Below are 20,334 nucleotides of genomic sequence, written 5' to 3' on the forward strand. Positions count from 1 at the left end.
GCTCCTTGGAGGCGGCACTGGCGCTGGCCAGCTTTGTCCCCGGCAGAGGGGATGCAGGGACAGACTGGCATGGTGGAGCACTGCCATGATGCGAGATGGAGCAGGGGGGTGAGCCCAGTGCTGCACCGCCAGCACCCTGTACTGCCGCTGCCTCCAAGGAACAGGGCTGGGGCGGGGGCCAGACCACCCCCTGGATGCAGCGGTAGTGCGGGGTGCTGGCAGAGGGGAAAGCTTGCCTCCACCCTGCTCCTGGCAGGCAGCAGTGGTGTGGGATGGTGGGTAGCAGCGCTCCATCCCTGTTCTCCCCCCCTGCCCTCAGCAGGGAGGGGGAGGCAGTGGGGAAGAGGGGAGGAAGGAAGAGAGAGAGGGGAGTGGGATGTGGAATGGGGTGGTTTCTGGTGGCTGTGCAGTCCAGGAGAGCTAACTATTTTAAAGAAACCTTACTCGAGGGTGCAGGAACATACCATTCCAATGCTCAGGAAGAGTAACAAGTATGGCAAAAGACTAGTTTGGCTTAGCAGGAAACTCTTTAGTGAGCTAAAACATAAAAAGGAAGCTTATAAGAAATAGAAGCTTGGACAACTGATTAGGAAGGAGTATAAGAGGATTGCTTAGGTATGTAGGGATGAAATCAGGAAGGCCAAGGCACAAATGAATTTGCAGCAAAGGACATGAAGGGTAATAAGAAGGGTTTCTACAAGTATGTCAGCAACAAGAGAAAGATCAGGGAAACTGCAGATCCCTTACTGAATGGGGGAGGCAACCTAGTGACAGCTGATGTAGAAAGCTGAAGTATTCAATGTCCTTTTTTACTTCAGTCATCACAGGCAAAGTCAGCAACCAGACTACTGCATGTGGCAGCACAGTTTGGGGAGAAGGTAAGCAGCCAACAGTGCTGAAAGAACAGGTTAGGGACTATTTAGAAAAGCTGGATGTGTACAAGTCCACGGGGCTGGACATGATGCACCTGAGGGTACTGAGGGAGTTGGCTGATGTGACTACAGAGCTGGTGGCCATTATCTTTGAAAACTTGTGGCAACTGGGAGAAGTCCTGGACAACTGGAAGAGGGCAAATATAGTGTCCCTCTTGAAGAAAGGAAAGGAGGAGGATCTAAGGAACTATAGACCAGTAGCCTCACCTCAGTCCCCAGAAAAATCATGGAGCAGGTCCTCAAGGGATCCCTTTCTAAGCACTTGGAGGAGAAAGCGATTAGAAACAGTTAGCATGGATTCACCAAGGGCCAGTCATGTCTGACCAACCTTACTGACTTCTCAGATGAGAGGACGGACTCCGTGGATGTAGGGAGAGCAGTGGACATGGTATACCTATACTTTAACAAGGCTTTTGATAGCTTCCCACAATTTTCTCATCAGCAAGTGAAGAAAAGTCCAAGTTGGATGAATGGACTGCAAGGCATATGGAAAACTGACTGGATTGTTGGGCTCAAAGGTTAGTAATAAGTGGCAAAACGTCTACTTGGTGGCAGCTGGTGTTAACTGGACTGCCCCTGGGATTGGTCCTAGGGCAATTTTGTTCAATATCCTCATCAATGATCTAGAAGATAGGGTGGAGTGCATCCTCTGCAAGTCTGCAGATGACACCAAGCTGGGTAGAGTAGTAGATACACTGGAGTGTAGGGTTAGGATTCAGAGAGACCTCAAAAAATTGTAGGATTGGGTTGAAAGAAATCTCATGAGGTTCAATAAAGGTAAGTACAAAGTCCTACACTTAGGATGGAATGATCCCATGCACTGGTACAGGTTGTGGACTGACTGACTAAGCAGTAGCTCTACAGAAAAGGACGTGAAAATAAGCAATATGAGCTAACAATTTGGCCTCGTTGCAAAGAAGGCTAACAGCATACTGGGCTGCCTTACTAGGAGTGTCACCAGCACACTGAAGGAAGTGATTGTTCTCCTCTATTCAGCACTGGTGAGGACACATCTGGAGTGTTGTGTCCAGTTTTGGGCCCCCCCACTACAGAAAGCATGTGGATAAATTGGAGAATCCACCTGAGAGCAACAAAAATAGTAAGGGGGCTGGGGCACATGACTTCCGAGGAGAGGCTGAAGGAACTGGCTAATCTAGTCTGGAGAAGAGAAGACAGAGGGGGAATTTAATATCAGCCTTCAACTGCCTGAAGGGTAGTTTCAAAGAGGATGGAGCTAGACTGTTCTCATGGTGGCAGATGACAGAACAAGGAGCAATGGTCTCAAGTTGCAGCAAGGGAAATTTAGCTTAGATATTAGGAAAAACTCTCTTGTGAGCAGGGTAGTAAAGCACTGGAACAGGCTACCCAGAGAGGCTGTGGAATCTCCATCTTTGGAGGGTTTTAAGACCCAGGTAGGCAAAGTCTTGGGTGGGATGATCTAGTTGGGGATGGCCCTGCTTTGAGCAGGGGATTCGAATAGATGACCTCCTGAGATCCCTTCTGTTAGGGTGACAATATTTGGATCTTAGAGAGCACTGGATTTGCAGCTGAATACAAGGCATGACCTGTGGCTTGGAAGAGCTGCTAACCACAAGGCAGAATGATATATTAAAAATATATTGCAAGATGCTTAGGCAACCAGATTTTGCTTATGAATTCTTATCCTAAACCAGCCATTTGCTTATGCTAAGTAACCATTTTAACTGCGTCAACCATTTTATGAGGAAAAAGCAGCAAGTAAATCTGTGTGAGTCTGTGTGCTGTGAACCAGCTACAGTGAGGAATGAGGTAAGATACAGAGGCCCAAAAAGAGTGGAAGATGGTACAACCTGAGACAAAAAACCAGACTGGAATGTGAAAAACAACACGTAATTGGTAACAGAATCCAAGATGAACATATGGAAAAAGGTGAATAGTGATTGGTGAAGAAGCCTCCAGAAGTTTCCAGGTTTTGGTTAAAGTCCGCCCATTGACTGAAGAGCAGGAGTCAAGGTCTTAGACATGTGCTCACAGCAAAAAGACATGTAAATGAATTAAATGCATAAGCAATTTCATGCTAATGGAGCAACCAGTAAACAGGTGGAGCTTAAGATGGGAAGAGAATTGGGTGGAACATAAGGTGGGACAGAGGTAGAATAAATGTTAATGAGTATAAACCAAAGTGTATAAATATGGGAAAAAACTAGTGTTCATTGCTGTTCCCTGTATTTTGTCGGTGTGGTAGTTCGCCTGAAGCTGGCTCCATTCTAATAGAAAGCAGTTGTGAACAATGTGTGCTGGCGTTTGCTCCCTGCTCTGCTCTGGCTAATGAGTAACAGGATCCATGAGTAATTGGACCGTCGTCTCCCTAGCTGTTGGGTGCCGCATGGAGTTGGGGTCTAACACCTTACAACCCTAATTTTCTGCGACTCTACAATTATAAATTAAAATTAAACTATGGGAAAGTATGGATTCTTTCTCCGTTTTTCCCCTTGCTCATTAAGGTAATTGTCCCCCTTCTTACCTCCATTAGGACCAGGGTCAGGAGGTCCTAGACTGATGCCCCCCCAGGATCGTCCAGTCCATCCTCTCTCTTTCTTCACCTTTACTTTTCTTTTTTTTTCCCATTCATCCCTCCGACGTAAAATTTCATCTTGAATCTCCCTTTGCTCTTTTTTGTGTTGGGAAATTACCTGGGCTTTTCCATCTACCATCACAGGAATACTGAGACCAGGCCAAAGAATTCCGGAACGCCCTTGAGAATATCAAAACATAAAAAAGATTTTTCTTGCATTTTTTACAGATTCAAGATTATAACTCAACAGCCTAAAAGTTAAATCCAATACAATGAATTCAATGTTCTCATGAATTTAGAATATTTTTGTCATGATTTGTGTTTGTATAGTGTATACAAAAGCTATTGCATAATAACTCAAAAATAAAGTCTTAGTCTTGTATAGTGTGTATGGTGGGTTGTGTGTGTGTGTGTGTGTGTGTGTGTGTGTGTGTGTGTAGTGGGGGTGTGCATAGTGTGTGTGTGTTTGGTGATGTGGGGGGTGTGTGTCCATGGTGGAGTATGGGGAGGGTTGCAAGGGGGACAATAGGGTATGTTGGGGGGCAGTGTATATGTGGGGGGGTAAGGGGGGCAGGGTGTGGGTGTGTGGCATTTGTGGGATGTGAGGGAAGGCAGGAGAGTGTGGGGACTCCCCCACACTCTCCCCATGGCACAGCAGCAGCAGATGCATGTGTTCGTGCCTGGTGCAAGTGCTGGCATCCAGAGCCGCATGGCTCCGGCCAGCGCTGCATATTGCGGTGAGGAATCCAGCCCTTGCCAGGCTGCCTCTATTGTCGGTGCTCCCCACCAGGCACGCGCAGCCCCTCTGCACTCATCTGCCACTGGATGGAAGCTCCACGGGCTGGAGCCGGCAGCCTTCACTGCCCTCTGTAGCGCAGGTCCTGGGACTCTGCGGGGATGCAGGGGCCGGGGCTCCCCTCCACTTCTGCTGGATGTCCCAGGACCTGTGCAGCAGGGAGCTGCGAAGTCAGTCAGCTCAGGCCTGTGGAGCTTCCCTCCAGTGGCATGGGAGTGTGAGGGCTGCACATGTACAGCGGGGAGCACTGGCAATAGAGGTGGCTCGGCAGGGGCTGTGCTGAGATGTGCAGCGCCAGCTAAAGCCACACGCTGCTGGGTCTCAGTGCCTATGCTGGACACGAGTGCTCCTGCTTGCTGCTGCTGCTTCTGCCTGTGGGGCTGTGCACCATGGGGAGTGTGTGTAGGGGGGCAGGGTTCCCACACTCCCTCGCAACAACATCCTGCACATCCGAGCTCCCCAAACCTGCTGCCCAGAGCCGGGAAAGCCAACCAGATCTCTCAGCAGCTGCAGCAGTGGAAATTGCAGACCCACCTGAAAGCTGTGTGCTGGCCAGGCTGGGGCCCTCTGTCCCTGGGGGGGGGAGTGAGGCACAACAGGGTATGCTGGGGGTGGGGGGGTGGTAATACATGGGCTCCTCGCTCCCACCCTCATGGGCAGAAGGGCTGAGCAGGGTACTGGTGGGCACTGCAAGCCGGATGAAAGTGCCTGGCAGGCCGTATTTTGCCCGCCCCTGTGCTAGGTCTACTTAGAAGAACTATTATAAACTAAAAATCACTGTAAAAGTGCAAGATCATTCCTGAATCCTATGATTATTGACAAGTTTACCTTCACCAATCATCTGCCCTTTATTGAGATCCTTCCTTAATTTTTTCTTTGTCCGCTTTCCTCTTCCTCTCTTTGCTCTCGAAGAAGTGTTTGCCAGAACTCCTTTCCATAGTTCATCAGCCGTCACTATAATGAAAGGACTTTCATAAATAATATATAGGAATAGTTTATATATTAGTAACATTAGTTGAGCATAAGTTCCAAAGTATATTCTAGCTCAACCTAGAGTCAATAGTGCCTCACTGAATTAACATGTACTCTTTCATGCTTGTATTTACTCACTTCTCTCTCCTTCTGCCTCCTTTTCTCTTTGGACCTGTGTGCTTTAAACAAGATTACATGAATTTGTTTAAGCTCTTCTTGAAACAAAATAGTATTTAGTATGATTTGCATAACCACTGTGGATGCAACTAAACCACACAGAATTACTGTAGTCAGGGAGGAAACCAGGTGATCACATTATTTTCAATCATTTTTTTCAAATGGGATTTAAAACAAACCTTTGTAACCAGAGTTGCCAGTGTAATATTTGTTTCTGTCATGTTATTAAAACGAGACCAATTGCTATTAACTAAGATAAGCAGTAGCAATAACTGCTACATTATAAAAATGTAAGCCAGCTTGAACCACTGAAAGTACTAACAGTAAAGGTATAAGAGCTACTACTAGTGAAGAGATGCTAAATGAAACATGCAAGTAACAGAGTAGAACATAACCGTTAACGCAGGGGTTTTCAACCTTTTTTTTTTAGTAAGTGTGCCCCCAGCGGCCGGACATGGAGCGAGGGTGGGGGGGAGCTGGTGTGTGGTGGGACACAGAGTGGGTTGGGGGGAGCACGTGGTTGGACGCGGAGTGGCAGCAGAGCAGGGTAGTGGATGGCGGTGGCACAGAGGAGCAACACTGCCCTCACCCTGCGCCGGCCCTCCTCCTGGGAGGCGGCAGCGCACCACCCCCACCTGCCCACAAGTACCTCCTAGGGCCTTCCCAAGTACGCCAGGTTGACAACCCCCGAGTTAATGGTTTCATGAGATATTGTAATACAAGGTCCTCCTTTGTCCTTTGCACTCTTCCCTCTATCCCACTTCTGTGCATGATGTTTTATAGACTACCAACATAGAACTTAGTACTTATACTGAAAACACAAGTTAAATTTCACAGCCTGCTGTGTATATAGTTTCAGCACTTGTGCAATGCGAAACAGCACCGAAAATAATTATTTTCATGTTCAGACAAAGACACAAAAACAAGGCTTTGCATATACATCTTTGACACTTATCAACTGCTGTTGTATGACCTCCCAGTGCTGCAGTATTGATTTTGCTAATAACTATTTTTATTACATGATGTAATGAAGACATACATACCACACAATAAAGTTGCTTTCCCTCCCCGCAAGAAGGCCACAATCCAGAACAGGAGATTGACAGGAAACAGTCAGATGACTGCTACAACTTGTGAGAAATATGTAAGCCTGTCCATCAACAATGACCTGGTAAATTACCTCAAATGCCCCCCAAAAGTATTCAAAAAAATAAAAAAATATACAAGTCATTACTTGAAGCATGGAGCAAGATGCCTATAAGAATTTGTAGTAGGATATATAACGTTTCATCTTTATGTAACTAGTACTGGTTTAACTGGGGTCTTGTTGATTAACAATTAAGAAACTTAAGAGTTTTCTCCAGGGAACAATCCAAGAAACTGAGTTCAACTCCCCAGGAATTAAGGACAATCACAAACTTTGCATGCAAATATTTTTTCCCCTTCTCTTTGCTAACAAAGACAAGGCAACGAGTTAATGTACAGGCAACTTTGAAAAGAAAACTTTCCAGTCCAGAGCCAAGGTTCCCAAACTTTTTCTTACTGCATACCCCGCTTCCAGATTTATCAGCTGCCTGTGTATCCCTACTAGCATATGTTTTACATTTTAACCCCTTAAATGCCATTTATTATTATAAAGAAAATGAAAGCTGCCATTACATAATTTCTCCCATGTACCCCTCAGAGATGTCTTGCATACCCCCAGGGGTACGCGTACCATAGTTTGGGAAACTTGCACTAGAGGAAGGTGCTCAGATACTACTGAGGTAGGCACAATATGTGAACCTTTACAGAATGGAAGCAGCATTATCAGTTGATTATTTAGAGAGCCATGTGAAATGTGTCTATTTACTCAAACTCCTAGAACAGGCTTCCATATCACATCACTACAACTGAAGCCTTATTAACAGATTAATCCAAGTGAGTATTTGGTACCAAGGACTGCTCATTCAGTATTTGTGTTTTGGACAAAAAATATTTTAGTCTCCAAAATGATTAGTATCACACTGGCCATGAATACTTTAAAATTCTCAAATCTTACTATAATTGAACCTGCTAAGATTTTTAAAAAAGGTTAAAAAAAATGCATTTATTCATTCTGACTATTTTATTACAATTATGGTATCTACTGCACAGGCTTACTATTACTGAGGGAGTTGGACCATTTATTTTTAAGCGCACAAATTTTCTAAAGCTATTAGACTGGCCTTGTAACAATAACATATGGCATCAGAATGCAACACTGAGCACTGATATGATTCAAGGAACCTATTTGGTAATCAAGTCACTAATGCTCACAGAGTAACAGAATGTCTGAGTAAAACAGGGCTTTTAAAATTCTTCAGTGCCAGAAAAGCTATATTCAAAAGAAGATCACTCGCATGAGACAAACTTACTAACCAAAGTAGTTTGTTATGGATCCAAGTATTAACAATTTTTGCAAAGCTGGCTACTTTGACCTGGACTTGGACATACCTTAGCCAGCTGTTCATTCAAAACATATCTACTGTGCATCACTTCTTTAACTAGTGCTCACATTCTTTTATATGACAGGTCTGGATGTACCTTAGTCACCCTTTCACCAGATATTATGTTTGTTAACTAGTCTCACTTGGCCATTAAATATCAAATAAGAAGTTAATTGTAAGTAAAAAATTACAAACCGTGTATATTGCAGCAATGGCAATCAAAGAACTGCTGCCCATAAACCTTACCACACATTTCAAACTTCTACGAAGGCAACATTTTCAATGATGGGATTCTTCTTTTTTTTTTTTTTTTAAACATAGTATTAAGCATGTAAATCAAACTACTGTAGATACAATAGTGAACTAACATTCAGAATCATGATAAGGTGTTACATTATTGAAACATTAAAGGTGCTTTCTTTCACTGAATCAGATTATTGTTGAGTATTCGACAATATTAAAAAACACTCTGTCTTAGTACCTGTAGTTTAACTGGTTGAGTTGCAGACATTTCTCTTATGGGAAGAATTAGCACTCAGGCATATTAAGCCCTGCACTTGCCTAAAGTATCATTTAAACTGTGTCTATATAAAAAAAGGTACCATAAAGGTTTTCCAGATATGCAGCAAATCTGGTAGTTTAAATAGTATTTCAAAACTGTCTTAGTATAACAAACACCTCTGTCATGGAGTTCTCTGTCATCTGGCCCATGGCACAAAAGGTTGAGCACCACTGGCCATAGCCAAAACTTTATTACATTTCTGCTGAACTGCAGGGCTCTGTTTTCAAGAGTCTGAAGCTATAGGCTATAATTCAGAGCTCTGGGAAGATTTCTGCAGCTGTGCAATGGGTTATTATATAGAATAATATTTCAATAGTTGAAGCAGTTCTGTACATTAGAATCATTATATTAGTGTGTCAAAAGATTATCACTACTCAAAGAAGTAATGCACCTAATTAAAATTCCATCCACTGCAAAGAAAATAGCTGAACAAAGAGCAGAAGTGTTGGTGCAGCAGTATCTGAGAAGAGGGGCATTTACATTTTAAACAGCCCCAGCCTTTTCTAAAGGAGTGAATCCCTATTCCCAAGTAGTTCCAATGGACAGTTCTAATGACTGGTAATAAAGCCTGAGATTCTCTTTATGCATATCTCTGAAATCTCTGAGCATCCCTTTCTGATGTCCCAGATATTTCAGGACTCTGAATAAGCTTCCTTGGCTCTCTTTTCCCTTTATCAGCTCCCCATAATTACTTCAAAGTTCTGCCTCAGTTTCCTTTTCAACAGCTGTGAGGTTCTTATTTCCTTCCTTATCCACACAGCAACTTGTTTCCTCTTTACTTGGTATCAGGCATCCTGTTTTCACAGGTCCACCTGTCATACCATCTGCTCTCTCCCACATGAATCATTACCAGGGACCCAGGTTTTCTGCTCACCATAGAAAAACACGGATTTTCTTTTAAAAAACGTGGAAAACAGTGGTTTTCCCCTTGCAGGCTGGCAGAGTTCCAGCCTGCAAGGGGCTGCTTGGGGCTGGGGGAAGCAGGAGACGGGGTGTCATGGGCATGTGTGCATGCACACACCTGTACGTGGCCAGCAGTACAGTCAGGCAGTGGTGGAGGGCAACTCCCTCAGCTGCCTGCAGGTAAGTTTATGGGGTGGGAGGGTATGGGGGGGGGCGGGCAGATTGAGGCCCCCACAGTGATGGGGGGAGTGAAGCAGGGTTGGTGACAGGATCTGGGGCTGCTGTCCAGTAGGGGTGGTGTGCAGGACCCAGGGCTTGAGGCTGGGGTGAGAATATGCAGCTGCAGGACCCGGTTTGGGGAGTGGGAGGGAGCCACGGGTGTCTTAAATAGGGGGCAGCAGGGGGCTGGCTCCCTGCTGCTGTGCATACTCCTGACAGGGGCATAGAGGGGCATGTGCCCCACCCAGATTCGTACGCAGGGTGAGGGCAGGATGCATATTGTGGGCTGGGGGCTCCCCGTCCTGTTGCTCAGCATGGGAGAAAAGAAGACCCTCCCCTCTCTGCTGCTAGGTGCTTCTTACTACGGCCACCCAGAGCCTGTACCTGGGCTGCCCTGCCACTCCTCTCCACTGCTGTCACTGCCATCTCCAGGCCACCCAGTAGGGCAACGGTGGCAGCGCAGAGGAGTGGCAGGACAGCCCAGGCGCAGGATTCGGGAGGCTGCAGCAAGAAGCACCCGGCAGCAGCAAGGGGGAGGGGCCACTTTTCCCCTGTGCTGAGCAGCAGCTTCTGCCTGGCCGCTGCTGCTGGCTGCCACTGCTCAGCATGGGCAGGCAATGTACAGCAGATGTGGGGCAGACTGGGACCATGTGCAAGGGTTCCGGCTGGTTGGAGTTGGTCTGCTCTGCCGTGCCAAGTCTGGTGCAGGCATGGTGTGGGCTGGGGTTGGGGCTGTGCGCGTGGGTCCCTGTCAGTACTGTGGGACTGGGCCAGGAGTGGCAGCAGTTGGAAGAAGCTGCTGCCGCCTGGGCTGCCTAGAAAGGCAGTCCAGCTATGGAGCCGCCCCAGCCCCACTGCATGCCCATGGAGTGGCAGGATGCCCCACGGGATGGATGGTACCTGGGCCAGGCGGAACCAAGGGTACCGCCATGGCTGGACAAAGTCCCTTCAAGGGCCAGGTGTGGCCTGTGGGCCACATTTTGTCTACCCCCACTTTGAAGTCTTAGCTTCTCTGAACTCTACTTTTCCTATCCCCAGAAGTCATATTACTTGAGTAAAAGGTGCAAAGTACAGTGTTATACAGATAAACTCTCAGAACCAAATCTTACAACTCACTTAACCAATTACACTGAAAAATTCTTAACTAAATGATTTATATGTCATTTCTAATTGACTATGAAGTGTTTATTTTCAAGGACAATACTTATTAAAATAGCTAGAGGCAGCTTCATTGTCAACTGTAATGTCTTATCCCAGAACAACAGAAGTCAACCATCAAACAATTTACTTTATTTCCTTCCATAATCTGGTAGTAATAACCCCAAAATTGTTTGCAGATTTCTCTGTGGAACACTGAAGAAAAAAATAAGCACAGAGCTACCCTTCAGATGATTTTCAAGAACTTACTCAACTGCATCTAGACCAATAACTCTTTTTGATTAGTTCAGTCCCCAAAGCAGCATTAACTAGCAAGCTTAAAAGCTACAAGCCTTTAATGGTGAAGCTTACTCACAGGCTTTTTATAGATGTTTGCAGAAAATCCTCATATACTTTAATAGGATGATTTTTTTCTGATTCTAAAGACAATAACACATAGCTATTACTAAGTGCTTGCAATGCCTTGTTTTGAGAGAGAAACAGTTTCATAATATAAATGAGAATAGTGGGTTCTTTTTGTTTTCCAGAAGAAAAGAAAATAATTGTCTATTAATATTGGAAAGCCTATTTATAGCATAAAAGGTAGTGAAGATATTTTTAAAGATTCAGTGAGTTCATCCCAAACTATCTGCCCTGTTTCTGAATTGCAACTTTTTCCTGAGGACGCTCAACCAGGCAACCATGACCCTCCAGCAGGTCTCAGCTTGCAAATTGTAAAGCATAAGACTGGGAGACCCAAGTCACAGTGTTAGACCTGCCACAGACTTCCTGTGTGACCCTAAGTAAGTCACTTAATCTCAATGCCTTGGTTTTCTCATTTGCAAAACTTGGAATACTTACCTCCCCAGCAAGAATGTAATGAGATGTAACTGACACTTGGGCTTCCTTAAGTGGAAAGGGCTATAAAAATGCAGAAGTAAAAACCTGAAATCAGCAAGATTCTTTCTTTTAAAAAGCATACCCAAAAAGTATTTGCATAAAAGCTTGTTACATTCCTCTGCAACTCTACTTTCTGCCTCTGAGGGCCTGTCTTACTGCATGACTTTGGAGAGCTTTGAACATATGATCTCTGGAAATCTCTCTTGCTGTTGCCGTTAAAAGCAAGCCACTGCATTCAAATACTGAAAGGTTTGTCAAGTAAAATACACACCACTAAATTATACAAAAATTGCTCCTGGTGGCAGCTCAGTCCTAGCAAATGGGAGAGCTGTTGGCCATTCAGAAAGTTTAACGTAGTTAAGGATTACTGCAGGATCGTGAGGCATAAAGTAGAGGGCTTTTAGAGATTAATGGGGATGAAAGAACTGTTTAGACTAGGGGTGGGTAAATATTGGTTTAATCCAGCTCACCAACTAACTGGATCTGGCCTGCAGGGGGTACCTACCAACTGACTGTATCCAGCCTGCGACTGTCTCCACAATGCTCCACATAGGGCTGAGCCCCACGCAGCGAAGCCAGCGCTGTGCTCCTGCCTGCGCCTCCTGGACCCAGCCAGCACGCACAGCTTCTGGTGGGGCTGCCCCTGGTGCAGCTCCAGCTGCCCAGTTGCTGCTTGGCTCCCCTCGCCTCCAGTGGTGGCTTCTCCTCCTGTTTTGGCTCAGCATGATGAGCAGCCACCTGTGGACAGCCATGTGGGTGGAAAGTGGCCAGGAACTGGGGCCAGAGCCCTGTGTGGGGCAGGAGCCATCTGGAGAAACCTTCCTCCCCAACCAGAGTAGCGCAGCAGGGACAGGAGGAGGCCAAGATCTTGGGGCAATGACAATGCAGGCCGAGGCCTGGGGCAGAGCCATAATCTGCTCCCCGCACATCCCTGCCCATGGAATCTGTGTCCATGGTAGGGGCGTGCGGGCAGCAAATTGCGGGTCTGCCCTGGGCCCCAGCCCTGCACTGTCACCACCCCACAATCCCATCTCATGATCCCAGCTTTGCTTGCCCAGCCTCCTGTGATCCTAGCCTCGTTCCCAAACACCACTCCCCGCCTGTGGCCCCATCCCACATAGGGAGTTTTGGCAAGTTTTGTTGGGGAAGGGCGGGGGGCGTGGAGGAAGAGGTGCTGACCTAGCTTTCAACAGCTCATCAAAACTCTGTATGTCGCCCACAGACCCACCCCTGATATAGACCTTGGCCCCACAGGCTGGATGAGTGGTACAAGGCCTATCCAAAGGCTGGACCGATGAGGTTGGTGCCTGGATTGGGTCCCACCACTGCCCAGATTTTGCCTGGCACTGCCTAGACTACCCTACAGGGCCATACTATTTGGCCTGCAGGGCTCACCACAGGTATGGAAATTTGGCAGCAGGGGAGTGGCAATTAACAGTGCTATGATACCTTTGCTGCCAAATTTTCCTTCCCATAAGGAGCTCTGTGGGCCAGGTGATAAAGTTCCGTGGGTCAGATCTGGTCCAGAAGCTAAGCACTCTTGATTTAGACATGAACACCAGAGTTGCCTCAAACCTCTGTCTGTCTGAGATGTGCCTACAACAACATAAAAGTTAGCGTTTAAGTCCTCCTACTTTTTCTCAACAGTTGGGAGCCAAAGGCTCCCCCAGGCCATACAACGCACAGGTTTTCACTATGCACCCCTCCGCTGCCCTGTTATCCACATTACTGAACTGACATAGTTTAGGTATGGTTGCTAGCAGGCTTTCAACGGAGGCTGACTCTACAACTGGACCACTGTTCCTACATTATCCATAGGAAACTGTGTCCACTCTACTGCAGACAACTTCCTTATGCTTAGAATTTATTTACCATTTAGGGTAAATGGTAAATTTACCCTAACCATTAATTGTAACAATGGCATTGTTTTATGCTATTATGGAAAAAGATGTGACAGTTGGAAAAGAGTCCTGCATAAAATGATGTGGCTTCCCTACATATCATACTTCATGTTGCTACAGAATGTTCCAACTAAAGGTTTCAAATTTTCAGAAACACTGATTCAGCAATTTATCCACGAGGAATGTTATGATGAGGGAGGATTCTCCACAAAACAAAATAAGGGTTAAACCAAGGGTGTCCAACCTTTTTGAATGTGAGGCCAGATCACGAACTTTTTATCGCCCAGTGGGCTGGCGAGCCATATTCAAAGACCTCACAGGAAGTGGTATCACATCAGGAAGTGATGTCACGTGACCTTTGACACCAATGAAGTTGCAGGAAGTGACAATGAAATGGGTCTGGAAATGTGGCTTAAAATCCAAAATAAAAACAATATAAAAGCAAGAATGAAATAATACCGAACACTTGACTAAAATAAACACTTTCGCTTCTACTCACTTCTCAATGAATGAAAGAAGCAGAATGCAAGTGGACAGATCAAATGTGAAAAAGATATCAGCCAGAGTGGAAACTAATCAAAGCAACAAAATATGGGCATTTTTTAGAATAATCTAGACCAGTGCTTCTCAAAGTGGTGGTCTGCGGACCAGTGCTGGTCCGCGAGCCACCAGTCGCTGGTCCGCAGCGCGTTGCCAGGAAAGAAAGAAATATATTTTCAGAAGATTAACATTGATATGTCACAGTGCCACAGTTCGTACGTTCCAACACTCCAGGTGACGTCACGTCGTGCGAGGTGAGGAAAGAGAAAGAAACAGCTGGTCGTGCATTTGTGTAGCGCTGTTACACGCAGTTGCTGCCACCGGCTGAACCAGGCACCGATCCCTGGCCCACTGGAAAAAAAATTGCCGGTCTGCCACATCAGATAGTTTGAGAAGCACTGGCCCAGGTTATTTATACGTAGGGTGACCATATATCCTGGACTGGCTGAGACAGTCCCAAATTTATAGGCTGTCTCAGTGTCCCAGCCACTGGAGAAAATTTAAGCAAAAGCACCAGATTGGTGGGAATGTGGGAGCTGGGGGGTTGGGGCTGTGTGTGTGTGTGCATGTGTGCATGCATGTGCATGTGCTTCCAAGCACATGTGTTGCAGCAGACAGCCAAAGCAGCTATTGGGATGTGCTGAGAAGCATGGTACTTTTGTCACTGGAGCAAGGGCTGTGGGCTGGGGTGGGGACTGGGGTGCTGGCCAGGCTGGGGATGCTGCCTGTGCTTTGTCTGCCCTGCTCTGACTCATGGCTCTGGCCCCTTTCTGGCACCTGCTGCTGCATCCTGGCTGCGTGCTGCTGGGCTAAGTCAAAGTCAGCGGCATTGCAGCGCCATGTGGAGAGCCCAGTCTGGCCTGGCCACATCCTGCCCTAAGCGGAGAGGGGAGTGTGAGGCTGGGGCTGGCTGCCCTTGTCCAGCAGAGACTCATGGCCAGGATGCAGCTGCAGGTGTTAGGATCGGGACAGGGACAGGGCCAGAGGTGTGAGTCAGACAGAACCCATGCAGAGCCCCCAGTCTGGCCAGCGCCCCAGTCTGCAGCCCTGGCTGTGGTGAGAAAGGCACTGTGCTCCTGACAGCTGTTCTGGCTCTGCTCACTGCCACACACTTCAGCGTGCATGCATGTGTGTATGTGCATGTGTGCCCTCCCTTGTATCTCTCCATCCTGGATGTCCCGGTCTGAGGGACAAATGCAGCCTCTGGGCCCGACTCCTCCTGTCTCCCGTCTCCCACCCAGCCCAGCTCTGGCAACTGCGTGCCCCACAGCTCCAGCCTGGCCCCGAGAAGCCCCCAGTGCAGGAACTTACCCCGTGCCCCCGTCCACTCAGAATGCGGGCAGGGCACGGGCCATGCTGCAGCTCCCCTGGCTGCATGCTGGGGGCAAGGGGCAGAGCCAGAGAGGAAGTTGCACACATTGTCCCCAGCTCGTCCAATCAGGCGCAGCTGGGGCAGTCCCGTGCCGCGCAGCCCTCAGGGCAGCGGCGGCAGGACCCGGCTCACTGATGAGCCTGGCCTTGCGGGGGTAAGCAGCCCCCACCGGCTGGGGCCTGTAGGCTGGCTCTGCCTGCCTTGCCGCTGGCCTGCCGCCACTGTGGAGCGCAGAGCAGGCACCAGGACTCCTCACCTGTCCCAAGTGAGGGACCTCGGGGCCAAAGAAAATGGCTTGGCGGGCCCATGGCAGCCCGCAGGCCATATGTTGGACAACCATGATCCAAATACTGACTAAATCAAGCCTTTCTTGTTAGGTCTTTTAAATTTGTCACTGTTAAGAATGAAAAATTGTTACAAATTCTTTATCCTGCAAAATGTGCAATATTACTTCTACATTGGAACTTAAACACAATTCTGAACTTGACCAGCAGATGATGTTTTCATCTTACACTCTATTAAAAAGTTACTGTCATTGGTCACATTAGAAAGAAGATTGTTAAATTTTCCAGCTCATTTGTTTTTAAGTGGAAAGTGACAAGAAGATGGCCTCTCTGACACCAATAATAATATGGACCACACATACCTGAATGAATATACACTGAAAATCTATCAAAGACAAAAATACCCAATTACCTGTGAGTGCACACTTCTCGCAAGATAACCACTCTCACTCCAATCTCTCAGTTCTAATCCTCAAAGGAAATTTACAAAACACCTTCAGCAGACAAGTCTATGAACTTCAATTCATAAATCTACTGGATACAACAAATCATGGACTAAATATAGATATCGGATTTATGGCACATTATTACCTGCCTGTTGTCTAATAACCCTAGGTAACCTATTTTCATTTTATAAGTGACATTTTAACACCTTCTCCCCCTCTTCCCCCCCACCAGCTACCTATTCATACCTATTGTCTCCCATTCCCTTTGAAACTTACTGCCACACATTTGCATTTTTACACACCTGCATTTTGCATTTTGGCTTCAATTCTACCCAGGAAAGCAAACAAAACACCAAAAGACTTTCCCTATGTCTGAAGAAGGGCATTTGTGCCTGAAAGATTGCAAAGAACAATTTTTCCAACTACTTAGTTGGTCTAATAAAAGATATCACAACTACCCACAGAACCTTGTCTGCCTATGGATCACACAGACACTTGCAAAATCCAAAGACCAGACCGCGCTGAATTGCTCTTTTTCCTTTAAAAACAAATTCTGAAATGTACTGACGCAAGGGACACCTCTCATTTGCTGCAGATCTGAGGTCCTGGGATTTGCCTGTAAAAAGGGTAGGAGTGCTGCATGCATGGTGTGGGATGGGGGAGACTGGCACTGGTGAGGGAGCCTGGCACACACCCGAGACCAGTCACGCGCATCTCCGGACATGCGACATATGGGGCATGAGGTTGGAGCCAGGATGCATGCTGCAAGCAACACGCAGACTGGTCCAGGGAGCACACTGCAAACGGCACCTCCACCGGATCAGTCCTGTGCTCTGGATCTGCCCCATCCGGCCCACAGACTGGCTCTGAACCCTTCATCTGACCTGTGGGGCCAAATGAATTTGATACTTCTGTCTGAAAACAACCACCAGTGAAGTCTTACTATACACCATATTCTTCACCTACAACACACACCTTTTCTTTTTTTTCTTAAACAGCTTCTGGAAATTGGAGTGTGCATTACATGCAAGGATATATGGTAATAGCTGTTTCTGCCACTTAAGCTTTGGTTGGGTGAAAACCAATGTAAAGTCTGCAAGCAATTCACTGAGCAGAACAATAAGCAGGCTCAAATCCATAGCTGCTCCCACTCAGTTACTGACTACAAGATCTTTTTTTCTTCATTCTGCCTTTGAAAGACAGGGTACGCATTTTATTCTGGGCAGTTTTATGTGAGAAAACAAAATGTCACAAAGCGCACATGTTGTTTAGTATCACCACTGAAATTTAACTCTCCTTTTTTCCAGATTTTAACTGCATTCTTAATTTGAAACCAACATAGTTATACACATTTTATTATTATTAGTTGCATCAGAAGTCAGTCACTGTGTTTCTTCAATGGGACAAGTACTGACCATCTGGAGCAGACATACTTAGTTCCCCCCCCCCCAAATTTTCCACTTCTTTTACTACGAAAAGGAATTATTAATCTTTTCAGAATTCTGCTCCTGAATTTGGACAAGGGACATGTATCTAGATAAAAATGAAAGAGTTAGTTCAAAGGAATCTCATCTAAATGGAAAGAGATTTAAAATGTAATCTTAATTTTAAAAAATGTGAATACCAGAACTAATGTCACCATTAAAGAACCCAAATACCAAGTTTTGTGCCAATATATTTCCTTTCAGTAAGCAAAGCATCCACATTTAACAATTTTATATTCAAAATAATTGTATACTATTGTTCTAAATTACTCCTACATGATTTTTAGGCACAAGACTTAATAACTATCAACTCTAAAAATCAAATGATTCTTATGTACTGGGAAATAATTTTTTTTTATGTTACACTTTTTCCCATGTCCCTTAAGACTGATTGATACAAAAATTATTGCAACCAGAAAATTACAATTTAATGTAACACAGCAATATGCAAGACAGTAACCTGGATACACACTTGGATACTTAAGGGTAGCAGTTGTACTAACTGAAGCAACCTCAGAGGTTGGTGCGTGGGGTGTCAAGCAGTTTTACCATGCAGGCTGCAGCCTTTCATCTGTGTTGCCCAGAGTTGTAAGCAGAACACCAGCTCAGTTCCTATGCTTTAACCAATTCGGCGGTGATTGTTTAGAGCTCTGATCCCATATCTTGTACTTTTTCTTGAACTACTTCTCAGCGGCAGAAATTTTATCTGTGGACTAATAAGACAGTGTGGGGTTTTTTTTTGCAGATGTTACATAAAACTTTTTTCTGTAAGGTCTGCAAGGAGGAAGTGTCTGAGCTTTTCTCTATGCATGTCACACGTTCCAAAAGCTTGCTTCTGCAGGCTCTTCCAGAATACACGTGGAGAGCGAGAAAAGACGAGTGAGGAGCACAGTTAATCCATGTCCTCTCAAGCAGAATCTTGGCTGAAGTCAGTGGAGTTCAGCTCAGGCATAAAGTCTGCCCGCTAATTTTAACGACTTGCAAAACTGGGGCAATATCATGCAAGCTTGGTTCAGAATATCATGTCAACTTTCAATACAGCCTGACACAAAATGGAACATTTTTTCTTGCTACACTCTCATCAACTTCAGGCTTAATGCTTACATTAATAATAAATGTCTTGCATTTTTGTAACTACTTTATATTACACATCTCAAAGCAATTCACAATCGGAGTATTAGCAGAAGATGAAAATTATCCCTGCTTCCTTTTTACAGGCAGGAAATCAAGGTAGAGAAGGATAGGCAATTTGTCAGAAGTCAGCCATAGGTACTCCTAGCATTCAGTTCTGGTTTCTAATAACTGGTGAAGTCTTATTCCTATCTGTCTTCCAAGAATGGTTCCACTGGCACCTTGCAATAATTGTAAAAGCAAAACTGTGCCCAAATAATACTTTCTGTTGGGAAACCAGATGGCATTACCAATGAAAACTTAGAAATTGATACTGCATATCAACTTCCACATACTATGCAGACACCCATAAACAGTATTTTAATGAGAGGTCCAATGATATATTGGTGCCATATTGGATCAGCACTGAGAAAAGGAAAATTAAGATTATCAGTAATCAGCTTTTTTTGGCCGGTGTAGCTGATAATGTCACTGATAAATGCAGCATGCTTGCGAGCAATTGCAGCATCCACACGGCCAGGAATGCAGCCCGGCAGCTTGGACAGGAGCATCTTGTTGGTAAGTCTCTGAGGGGGAAAGGGCGTGGGGGAGGGAAGGGCTCTTGCGGGGGGCGGCAGATCAAGACCCCCATGCTGAGGGAGGGAGTGGGGCAGGGGTGGGCACTGCCCAGCCAAGGCAGTGAATGTGACCCTGCTGGGAGCAGGATGGTGCTGTGGGCGGCTTGTCCAGGGGACGCAGGGGGGTGGGGGCAGGAATGGGGTGGCTCCCCACAGCTGCATGCACCCCTGAGGAAGGCATAGGGGGCATGTGCCCCCCTGCATTTGTGCATGGGGTGAGGGCAGGCTGCATGATGTGGGCTCGGGGCTAGGGGCTGTGCAGGCTTCTTCCTGGCAGGGGGGCTGGGCCAGGGCTGCCTTCGGAGCAGGAGGGGGCAAGGCGGGCAGCAGTGAAGCTGGGAGCAGTGACTATGACGAATTCTGGGGTGGCTATAGCCCACCTGATAGCCACTGCTTCCAGCGCTGCCACCAGACACCCTGCCTCCAGCCACTCTTGAGTGCAGCCCCAGGCCAGCCCCCCCTGCTGGGAAGAGGCCAGTACAGGCCCTGTGTGACAGCCAGAACCAAAAAGATTAATAAGCAATAAATACGTGCTTCTTGAAGACATTTGGAATTTCTGTCTACTATAAAGCTTGTAAGTTTGTAAACAGCAAATGTACTGTACTGGCTACTGGGGATGACCTAGTTGGCGACCTAGTGATTGATGGGAAGCTGGGTGACAACAACCACGAGCTGATCACCTTCACCACACAGCAGTCCCCCTGGCTCTCCAGGGACCTAGAAGACCTCTTGAGGCTAAAAAGAAAGGCCTTCAAAGGATGGGAGTCACCTCCAAGGAGGATTATTCTGCACTGGTCTGGTCCTGTAGGGCACAGACCAGGAAAGCCAAGGCTGCAACTGAACTCCAAATAGCTTTGAGCATCAAGGACAATAAAAAATCCTTTTTCAGATATGTGGGGAGCCGGAGGAAAAGCAGGGGCAACATTGGACCCCTGCTGA

General features: G+C 46.4%; 1 protein-coding gene across 1 annotated transcript in view; it reads right to left on the reverse strand.

Moving 5' to 3' along the window:
• MRPS5 (mitochondrial ribosomal protein S5) overlaps positions 1–20,334 on the reverse strand; it is a 114,088-nt gene that overhangs the window by 70,449 nt on the left and 23,305 nt on the right. Inside the window, exons 3-4 of the mRNA XM_006027957.3 lie at positions 5,111–5,236; positions 3,436–3,666 (exon numbers count right to left, since the gene is read on the reverse strand). Coding sequence (XP_006028019.1) covers positions 3,436–3,666; positions 5,111–5,236 — 357 coding nt within the window. The remainder of the gene's footprint in view (positions 1–3,435; positions 3,667–5,110; positions 5,237–20,334) is intronic.

This window comes from Alligator sinensis, unplaced genomic scaffold (assembly GCF_000455745.1).
Source record: "Alligator sinensis unplaced genomic scaffold, ASM45574v1 scaffold239_2, whole genome shotgun sequence".
In the NCBI taxonomy this organism is placed as follows: Eukaryota; Metazoa; Chordata; order Crocodylia; family Alligatoridae; genus Alligator; species Alligator sinensis.